Genomic DNA, 11,526 nt, shown 5'->3' with positions numbered 1-11,526 from the left:
CCCCGTCCCGACCAGCCCCGGCTTCAGCGACTTCATGGTGTATCCGTGGCGCTGGGGGGAGAACGCGCACAACGTCACCCTGAGTCCCGGACCGCCCGCCCGCCACCAACCGCCCGCTGCCGAGCCAGGCCATGGCGCCCGCAATACCGTCCATGATGTGCTCCGGACCGGGGCCGCGGGGAGCGCCAGCAGCGCGGGAGAGGAAGCCGCTATGAGGGTACGTGGTGGTATAGGGGGCAGCTGAGCCACCTAGGGGCAATGACAGACCTGCTGACATAACATGATCGTATTGCGGGGGGGGGGTACATCTAAAGTGCTGGGAACCAACCTGTGGCCCTTTAACTGCTCAGCACTTACTGGGAAACTAATGACTGTAAGGCCAGGGCGACACTGACTAGTAGGGTTACTCATTGACTTCATCTATGGATGACAGCTGCAGCCCACGTGACTACATCCCACTCAATGCACTGCAGTTGTAGCTAATGAGTGGCCCTACAGTAAGTCCGTGTAGCCAAGGCTTAAGTGATGGTCCTGATATACAACCTGATAGATCAGCTGAGGTCTTGTATATAGTAGATGTTTGCAGTAACACAGAGCCTTGGGATTGGTCTTTTAGTGTTTGGCCATTTAAAGGGGATTTATACTTTGACTGCATCATAGAAGACAAGTTATCAGCTGGGGACAGAGCTGCTTGGTACAGGGGGCAGAACAATGCCTGGCACTCCAGAGAGTGGTTATTTCTCCACTTTGCCTCTTATGGGGCTGTCCTAAATGGCGAATTAACAGATTTCATAAATGTGCAGAAAAAGAGAATGCATCAGGAAGCTAAAATGTGGAGTATCTCACTATGAAAGGAAAAATGCTGTATCCAGGATCACAACACTGTGGTGTAAAGTGTTTTTGTGTCTGAACTCTGATCTAATGAATGAGCAGTCTATTTTAATCTGGACTGTATTGTACTGGCAGTGCCCCCCAGAGACTTGACTGCAAAGGGCTGCATGCTAAAGCAACAAACAGTTTGTGTGGAAAGCAACCTGCAAGAATCATTGGACTGGGGGCTACAGGACATCTGTTCTCCCAACAGATCCCTCATCTACAGGGATTGATGGGATACCATGTGCATATGCCATGAATGTTTAAAGGGCACCTGTCATCACTTTAGCACTCCTACCACAAGTCATCAGGCAGTGCATGACAGCTTCTCCATACACCACCAGCCTTGATTCATAGTACTCTAAAATGTTTCTCTGTGAAACAAATGATCTGTTTTGACAATAACTACCAGACACAGCTCGCTTTTTATTTTTTTTATTTTTTTTTTGAGTAATTTTGCGATGTATATATCAGATTGGTAAATTTGGGCCAATGCACACAATACCCATACAATATCGGTATAAGTTATCGGCTATTTATCCCCCCCGACACCGCTGCAGATCATTGATTTAAAGCAGGCGCTTTAAATCAATGAACTGCAGTGGCTTTTGCGGTGTCATAGACCCGCCGCCACCCGCTTCTCTCCCCCTGCCTGTCCTGAGTCCTATCCCCCACCGCACCGTGTCGCACCCCCACCGCACCGCCATGGCCCCATTGCCTCCCCCATCCCCGGTTTTATAATTACCTGTTCCCGGGGTCCACTCTTTCTGAACTCTGATCTGGCTCCGGGGGCGTCCTCCTGAGCGGTCGCTGTGCGCACTGACGGTGACGTCACTTCACTCGTTATTGCGCACAGAGTAACGCAGGACGCAGCAGGAACCAGAAGTAGCGTGGACCCCGGGAACAGGTAATTATAAAACCGGGGATGGGGGAGGCAATGGGGCCGGCGGGGGGCGGTCGCGGTGTGGTGGGGGTGGGGCATTATCGGTTTATCGGCAAGGTAATTGCCAATACCGATAATGCCCAAAATCGTGATTATCGGCTGATATCGGCCAAACCGATAATCGGTCGATCCCTAGTTTCTACGCAGTGCAGTTTTCTGTAAAAATTACACAATAAATATATAATAATCTGTAGGTCCATACGGTCGCAAGCATACCCAATTTATATAGGTTTGTTTTTATTTTACTACTAAAAAATAACTACATGCACAAAAATTTATACGTTGAAAAATGTCCTTTTCTGACCCCCTAGAACTTATTTTTTTCGTATAAGGAGCGCTATGAGGTCTAATTTATTTTATTTTGTGCCGTTATCTGAAGTTTTTATTGGAACTATTTTTGTTTTGATCAGACTTTTTGATCACTTTTTATTAATTTCTTTATGGTATAAAAAGTGACAAAAAATACGCTACTTTGGAATTTTTTTTTACGTGTACGCTATTGACCGTGCTGTTAAATTAACAATATATTTTTATAAATAGATAAAATGCCAACGCTATATGATCAACATATTTTATTAAAAGAATGAATAAAAGAAATGATATAAATCTGGTAGTTTGCTGCTACCAGATATATTTTTAATTTTTCTTATTCATGATCACATAGCGCTGGTATTTTATTTATAAATTTTTAGTCTCTATTTTATGGTCTACAGGGTTCCATAATAACCTGGCAGCCATCTTCCCAGCTCACCTCTACAGCGGCGAATCACGACCCCCGCTCAAATAGGGGGCAGCCACAACCCCTCCATAAAGCTCTATGGGAAAGCCGTTTGGCAATATTTGGCTCTCCCATAGAGCTATATAGAAAGGGTATGGTGGCCCTGCTTCTGGCAGAGGTCTTGCCGTGCCGCTGTGGAAAAGAGCTGGGGCTCTATACAGGAGATTACAGGAGGGGGGGGGGGGGGGGTGGCAGCGCTCTGATCCCCTGTGATCTAAAACTAGAGATGAGCGAACTTGCAGTAAATTCGATTCGTCACGAACTTCTCGGCTCGGCAGTTGATGACTCATCCTGCGTAAATTAGTTCAGCCTTCAGGTGCTCCGGTGGGCTGGAAAAGGTGGATACAGTCCTAGGAGACTTTCCTAGGAATGTATCCACCTTTTCCAGCCCACCGGAGCACCTGAAGGCTGAACTAATTTATGCAGGAAAAGTCATCAATTGCCGAGCCGAGAAGTTCGTGACGAATCGAATTTACTGCAAGTTCGCTCATCTCTATATAAAACATATCCCCTATCCTATCGGTATGGTTTTTGTCCATGATACTTCTTTAATTGTGGCAGTCTGGGCATATGGAGAAGTTTTTTTGCCAGAGTACTCATTTGCATGAAGGTAGATTTCTTTTTGTGGCTGTTGGACCAGTAAGTACATGCATTTTGTATGAATTGTTTCATGTTCAAGAATTGAGAAGGTTTGTGGTAATGGGAAAATGCAACGTCACCATCTTTCCTTTTTAAAAGTTGTTTACGGACACCTTGTTTTACTTTTTACTAGGATGGGATAAGACGTGGGCGTCCCAGGGCTGAAACGGTTCGAGACTTAATAAATGAGGGAGAGCACTCGTCCAGCAGAATTCGGTGCAATATTTGCAACAGAGTGTTTCCACGTGAGAAGTCTTTACAGGCTCACAAAAGGACTCATACAGGTGAGAAATGGCTTCTAGTGCAAACTACTTAATCATGTAATATATATATATATATATATATATATATATGTCTGTATTACAGTGGTATCTAAAGCAGTGTTAACAGTGGCATTGGTTTTGCAGTGGTTTGGATTGCCTGCCCACAATCGATTTTGTTGCCATGGCAGCTACAAGACCTTTGTAGCTTTCTTGCTGATCATCTATTGATATTCTGCTTGTGACAGGCTCTACAAATAGAGCACAAATGTGATGATCAGTGAAGTACAGATGTGCTACACTGATCTGTATTAGCAGTCTAATTGCTCATACAAGCCCTCTAGTGGGACAAATAGTGTGTAGTGTGGAAGAAAAAACAAAATCGAATGAACCTAAATATAAGAGTGCTCAGTATATTGGGCAGACTAGATGGGCCAGATGGTTCTAATCTGCGGAAACATTGTATCTTATTTTTTTAATTTTTTATTTATTTTTTAACCTCCTAAGGACCCATGACGTATGCATACGTCATGAGTCCCGGTCCTGCGATATAACGCGGGGTCACACGGTGACCCCGCATCATATCGAGGCGGACCAGCCGTCATAGTGAAGCCGGGACCCGCCTCTAATAGCGCGCGGCACTGATCGCTGTGCCGCGCGCTATTAACCCTTTAGCCGCGCGCTCAAAGCTGAGCCGCGCGGCTAAAAACGAAAGTAAAAGTGCCCGGCTAGCTCAGGGAGCTGTTCGGGATCGCCGCGGTATAATCACGGCATCCCGAACAGCTGTAGCACAGGAGGAGGTCTTCTTACCTTCCTTCTTGCAGTCCAATCGCCGAAAACACTGATTGATCCATTCCTATGGAGATGGATCAATCAGTGTAAAAGATCAGTACATACAATGTTATAGCCCCTTATAGGAGCTATAATATTGCATTAAAAAAGTGTAAAAAAATCATTAACCCTTTCAATTATCCCTTCCCCTAATAAAAGTTTGAATCACCCGGCATTTCCAAAAATAAAAAAAACATTATGTAAATAATAATAAAAATAAACATGTGGTATCGCCGCGTGCGGAAATGTCCGAATTATAAAAATATACCACTTTTTAAACCGCTCGTTCAATGGCGTATGCGCAAAGAAATTCCAAAGTCCAAAATAGCGCATTTTTGATCACTTTTTATACCACAAAAAAGTGAATAAAAAGTGATCAAAAAGTCTGATCAGAACAAAAATTGTACCGCTAAAAACTTCAGATGACGGCGCAAAAAATGAGTCCTCAAAGTGCCCTGAACACAGAAAAATAAAATAGTTAAAGGGGTCAAAAGATTACCATTTTAAACGTATAACATTTTCCTGCATGTATTCATGATTTTTTTCGGAAGTGATACAAATTCAAACCTATATAAGTTGGGGATCATTTTAACCGTATGGACCTACAGAATAAAGATAAGGTATCATTTTTGACAAATGTACTGCGTAAAAACAGAAGCCCCCAAAACTTACAAAATAGCGTTTTTTCATCAATTTTGTCGCACATTGATTTTTTTTTTCCCGTTTCACCGTAGATTTTTGGGTAAAATGACTAATGTCATTACAAAGTAGAATTAGTGACGCAAAAATTAAGCCATTATATATAATTTTAGGTGAAAATTTGTAAGTTATGATTTTTTAAAGTTAAGGAGGAAAAATTGAAAATGAAAAAACGGAAAAAGCCCGGGTCCTTAAGGGGTTAAAGGAAATCGGTCATCAGAATCACCCACACTAAACCTGTTACACAGGCTTGCAGTGCGGGTGATCCTGATTAAAACGCTCCTTACCTGGTTAAAAATGGTTCAGCGCTTCTTAAGATATCTCTATTTTTAGTTTTCTGTTATTCCCTGGCTTGGGACTCAGTGGGAGGTGTCATCATCTGGGACTCGGCCACACGTCATTCTAGCTGGACGGAGCTGCCGCTCGGCTCATGAATATTCATGAACTTATCCTCCTGGTCTAATTCTTCTTTCTCGGTCTGTTTGTGAATAAATACACCCTCCGTCCCTCCCTTCCTCCCACCCCCGGCTTTTCACTTATGCAGCCCGTCTTCTTACTTGTATAGGGCCGCAGCTTGAGTGAAGCTGGGGGAAGAACGCCGCTTCCGGGTGTACGGAACGCGGCGCATGCGCAGCCCTCCACACCAGACCGAGAAAGAAGAATTAGACCAGGAGGGTAAGTTCATGAATATTCATGAGCCGGGCGGCAGCTCCGCCCAGCTAGAATGACATGTGGCCGAGTCCCAGATGAGAACACCTCCCACTGAGTCCCAAGCCAGGGAATAACAGAAAACTAAAAATATAGATATATAAAATATAGAATATAGAAATATAAAACTAAAAATATAGATATCTTAAGCGCTGAACCATTTTTAACCAGGTAAGTGTTTTAATCAGGATCACCTATGTACAAGCCTGTGTAACAGGTTTAGTGCGGGTGATTCTGATGACAGATTTCCTTTAACTTGCCCCTTTACAAATCACATAGCAAAATGAAATATTACTAAATGCCAGCATAGTTTTAATTTGAGTAGCAAGATAAGTGAGAAGTGGGCGAGGCATGAAGGGATTAGTTAGATGGTAGAACAGTAGTAGAAGCTGATGGATTAACCCAGCACAGCAACTACACTATGTAGAGAGCTATTTGTTTCACCAGCAAACAGCTGATCGGCAGTGCTGCTGGGTCTCTGCATTCTGCTGATCTCATATTGGTAGCCTATTCTGATAAGGATAGCTCAATAGGTTTTGTTTGAAAACTTTCTGTAGTTTCTGCAAGAACCTGATTTAGTTATTTAGCTAAAATGTTCAATTTTGACTGTTTTATCTAGTGCGTATGGTTAACTTTAGGGGGAAATCGGACAGGCAGTGTTGGGAATAATATAAAGAGGCGATGTGATAGAAACTTTTAAGTACACAAAGGAATTCAACATAAAGGAGGCGAGTATAGTTAAGAGAACCTACCACAAGGGGACATTAACCTCTTAAGGACTGAGAGATTTCACGTTTTTACATTTTCGTTTTTTCCTCCTTGCCTTTAAAAAATCATAACCCTTTCAATTTTGCACCTAAAAATTCATATGATGGCTTATTTTTTGCGCCTCCAATTCTACTTTACAGTGACATTTGTCATTTTACCGAAAAATCCACGGCGAAACGGAAAAAAAATTCATTGTGCGACAAACTTGAAGAAAAAATGCCATTTTGTAAATGTTGGGGGCTTCCGTTTCTACGCTGTACATTTTTCGGTAAAAATGACACCTTATCTTTATTCTGTAGGTCCACATAGTTAAAATGATACCCACTTATATAGGTTTGATTTTGTTTTACTTCAGGAAAAAAATCATAACTACATGCAGGAAAATGTATACGTTTAAATTTGTCATTTTCTGAGCCCTATAACTTTTTTTTATTTTTCTTTGTTCAGGGCGCTATGAGGGCTCAATTTTTGCGCCGTGATCTGAAGTTTTTAGCGTTACCATTTTTGTTCTGATCAGACTTTTTGATCACTTTTTATAAAAAGTGATCAAAAATGCGCTATTTTGGACTTTGGAATTTTATTGCGCGTACGCCATTGAACGTGCGGTTTTAAAAGCGGTATATTTTTATAATTTGGACATTTCTGCACGCGGTGATACCACATATGTTTTTATTTTTATTTACACTGTTTTATTTGGTTTCTAGAAAATGCTGGGTGATTTAAACTTTTAATTCAGAAGGGAATACCTGAAAGGGTTAACTTTTTTTTATTTTTTTTTGGCGAGCTCATAGCTCCTATAGGGACCTATGAGCTTGCAATGGCTGATTGCATACACAGATTGTTGTCTTGCCATTGCATGGCAACAAGCTGTGTAATCGGCGGTTGATTGCTCCAGCCTGTAACTCAGGCATGGAGCAATCAACCAGAGCCGGGACGCCAACTGAAGAAGGTAGGGACCTTCTTCTCTCCAGGTAGCTGATCGGAGCATCGCGATTTTATCGCGATGACCCCGATCAGCCCGACTGAGCAGCCGGGAAGCATTTACTTTCACTTTCGATGCGGCGCTCAGCTTTGAGCGCCGCATCGAAAGGGTTAATAGCGCGTGGCCGAACAATCGCGGCCGTGCGCTATTAGCCGCGGGTCCCGGCTGTGAATAGGCGCTGGGGACCATCCGGGACCCGCGTTATAGACAGGGGCCGGACTTAGGACGTACTTAAAGTCCTTAAGGAGTTAAATTAGAGGAGCAAAGGCTTATGCAGTAATATCAGGAAGTATTACTTTACTGAGAGAGTAGTGGATGCATGGAATAGCCTTCCTGCAGAAGTGGTCACTGCAAATACAGTGAAGGAGTTTTAGCATGCATGGGATTTTATTCAAGTCTCTTAAGCTAAACCCAGGACTGAATACAAATAAAAGTTTTTATTATCCTTTCTATGGTTAATGTGAGCCAAAAGTTGCATGTGTGAGTTCAGCACTTTCACAGCTAAATACAATAGCATCTTTTTTATATCTGCAAGTGTTCTTGATAATTTTTGCACATATGCCATGGTGTATACAGCCAAGAAAAAAACGTGGTGGTAGTCTTCTGGATAAATAACATAATTGTCACTGTTCTTGCTTCCTGTGGTCGCAAAGAATAGTCTATGTACAGGGGCGTGGAAATAAAAAAAAAAACAAAAAAAAATAAACTGCTTGTCCAAGGGACTAAAGCGGAACACAATCTACTTGTCCCTCAAGAAAATCCACTTGTCCTGGTGGCAAAAATAATTTCGACCAAAATAGTACGATCCACCCCACTAGACCACCAGGGATGGATATAAGACACTGCTGTCAACTTTGACAGCGGTGATCTAATGGTTTAAAGGGGTAGTCCAGTGGTGAAAAACTTATCCCCTATCCTAAGGATAGGGGATAAGTTTGAGATCGCGGGGGGTCCGACCGCTGGGGCCCCCTGCGATCTCTCTGTACGGGGCCCCGGCTCTCCGCCGAGATAGCGGGTGTCGACCCCCGCACGAGGCGGCGGCCGACACGCCCCCTCAATACATCTCTATAGCAGAGCCGGAGATTGCCGAAGGCAGCGCTTCGGCTCTGCCATAGAGTTGTATTGAGGGGGCGTGTCGGCCGCCGCCTCGTGCGGAGGTCGACACGCCCCCTTCCCGCAGGCTGTCGGGGCTCCGTACAGGAGATCGCAGGGGGCCCCAGCGGTCGGACCCCCCGCGATCTGCAACTTATCCCCTATCCTTAGGATAGGGGATAAGTTGCTCCCCACTGAATCACCACTGGACTACTCCTTTAATAGCGGCCACGGTGATCGCAGCATGCCAGGGTATTAGCGGCAGGAGAGCTGTAGCTCCTCTTTCACCCGAGACAAGCCCAGAAAAGTCTAGATATAACTTTTTGATCACCTTTTTTCTCATATGAAGTGACCAAAAATGAGCAATTCTGGACTATTATTTTTACATTTACGCCGTTCACCGTACGGTTTAATTAACATTATATTAGTCTGGACATTTCCACATGCAGCGATACCACATGTTTATTTTTGTACATTATTTTTATTTAAAGAAAATTGGAAACTTTTATTAGGAAAGGGGCTTCTTCACATATATACGCACTTTTTAAAATATTTTAATCACTTTCAGTCTCAATAGGGACTTATGTGTTACTGGGGGGTGTTCTGCTTCTCCAGTTTATGTGCTGCATTTTGTGTCAGAAAAGGCTGGAAGTTGCATTTAGTTACTAGATAACTACAACTCCCAGCATGCCCTGATACAGCCTATGGTTGTGTGGGTGTTGCAGCATGTTGCACTGTATAGTAGGACAGTTAAGGTTACTGTGTATCATGCTGGGAGTTGTAGTTTTGGTTTGTGTCAGCTGCAGAGCCATAGGATGTGTCAAGGAATACTGGGAATCGCAGTTAGTAACAACAACTCCCAGCATGCCCTGATGCAGCCTATAGCTCTGCAGCTGACCCGAACCAAAACTACAACTCCCAGCATGTTGCACTTTATAGTTCTACAGATTAGGTTATGGTGTAACATGCTGGAAGTTGTAGTTTTGGTTCGGGCGTGTTTGTGTACATCCGTGGGGCTCTTGGTCAGTGGGCGAGTATGAAGGGGGTGGGATTCTGGGGGTGAAATTTAGTGCGGGTGGCCAGAAGCCACAAAAAAAAAAAAAAAAAAAAAAAAAAAAAATTGGATGGCACAATTGGCGGTGGCGTCTTGCAACATCTGGATGGCCAGTTTGGAGACCACTGTGCATTGTTACCAAAACTGTGGCCTTCCAGATGTTGCAAAACTACAACTCTCAGCATGCCCAGACAGTCCAGGCATGCTGGGAGTTGTAGTTCTGCAACATCTGGCCCTCCAAATGCCCGTATGACCTCCCTACAATGCCTGGGCATGCTCCTGATGAGGGTGCAATGTGGCATTGGTGGATGGAGCGAGAAAAGATGTCCCAGATGTGCTCAATCAGATTCAGTTCTGGGGAACGGGCGGGCCAGTCCGTAGCGTCAATGCCTTCCTCTTGCAGGAACTGCTGACGCACTCCAGCCACATGAGGTCTAGCATTAGGAGGAACCCAGGGCCAACCACACCAGCATATGGTCTCACAAGGGGTCTGCAGACTTCATCTCGGTACCTAATGGCAGTCAGGCTACCTCTGGCAAGCACGTGGAGGGCTGTGTGACCCCCCCTCATAAAGAAATGCCACCCACACAATTACTGACCCACCGCCAAGTCGGTCATGCTGGAGGATGTTGCAGGCAGCAGAACGTTCTCCATGGCGTCTCCAGACTGTCACGTGGCGCAGTGTGAACCTGCTTTCATCTGTGAAGAGCACGGGGGCCAGTGGCGAATTTGCCAATCTTGGTGTTCTCTGGCAAATGCCATCTGTGTTGTTGGGCAGTAAGCACAACCCCCATCTGTGTATGTGTGGCCCTCATAGTCTGTTTCTGACCATTTGAGTGGACACATGCACATTTGTGGTCTGCTGGAGGTCTTTTTGCAGGGCTCTGGCAGTGCTCCTCCTTGCACAAAGGCAGAGGTAGCAGTCCTGCTGCTAGGTTGTTGCCCTCCTACGTCTCCTGATGTACTAGCCTGTCTCCTGGTAGCGCCTCCATGCTCTGGACACTGCACTGACAGACACAGTAAACCTTCTTGCCACAGCACGCATTGATGTGCCATCCTGGATGAGCTGCACTACCTGACCCACTTGTGTGGGTTGTAGACTCAGTCTCATCCTACCACTAGAGTGAAAGCACCGCCAGCATTCAAAAGTGACCAAAACATCAGCCAAGAAGCATAGGAACTGAGAAGTGGTCTGTGGTCACCACCTGCAGAACCATCCATTTATTGGGGGGGTGTCTAGCTAATTGTCTATAATTTCCACCTGTTTTCTGTTCCATTTGCACAACAGCATGTGAAATTGATTGTCAATCAGTGTTGTTTGTGTTCCCTTAGTTTTTTTGAGCAGTGTAAGTTTGGTATCATTTTAATCGTACAGAATAAAGATAAGGTGTCATTTTAACTGAAGTGCGCTGTGTAGAAAATGTACAAATTAATGTACAAAATGTAGAAAATGTACTTATTTTTATTTTTTTCTGGTTTCGCCATAGATTATGTGGTGAAGTTGATGTGATCGTAAAGTAAAATTGGTGGTGCAAAAAGCCCTCATATGGGTCTGTAGGTGGAAAATTGAAAGCATTATGATTCTTAGAAGGTTAAGAGGAAAAGGTTAAAAGTGCAAAAACGTGTGGTCCTTAAGGGGCTAAAATGATTAGGTTTTGTTTTTCTACTGTTTTAAAAAAGGATCCTTCTGACCCCTATGAATCTTTTTATTTTTCTGTATACAGTGCTGTATGAAAACTCATGTTTTGTGCCATGATCTGTAGTTTTTAAATTTTTTTTATTTTTATTTTTTATGAAAGTGCCCAAAAATACCCATTTCTGGACTTTGGCAAAACTGCCTATCTTATATGTAAGATCGAGCGACAATCAAGTCTACTTTTATGCAGTGAACTGTTAGCT

At 43.9% G+C, this 11,526-nt stretch overlaps 1 protein-coding gene across 2 annotated transcripts in view; it reads left to right on the top strand.

Annotated features, from left to right (window-relative positions):
- The window catches only part of ZNF367 (zinc finger protein 367), a 77,458-nt gene that overhangs the window by 39,869 nt on the left and 26,063 nt on the right, over positions 1-11,526 (top strand). The window contains exons 1-2 of one of the 2 annotated variants that reach the window (XM_056525024.1): positions 1-217; positions 3,367-3,517. The exon at positions 1-217 is cut by the window's left edge and continues 179 nt beyond it. In XM_056525024.1, coding sequence (XP_056380999.1) covers positions 1-217; positions 3,367-3,517 — 368 coding nt within the window. The remainder of the gene's footprint in view (positions 218-3,366; positions 3,518-11,526) is intronic. The other variant, XM_056525032.1, reaches the window with a different exon arrangement.

The sequence above is a fragment of the Hyla sarda genome, chromosome 1, assembly GCF_029499605.1.
Source record: "Hyla sarda isolate aHylSar1 chromosome 1, aHylSar1.hap1, whole genome shotgun sequence".
Classification (NCBI taxonomy): Eukaryota; Metazoa; Chordata; class Amphibia; order Anura; family Hylidae; genus Hyla; species Hyla sarda.
This window is presented reverse-complemented; position numbering and strand designations above follow the sequence as displayed.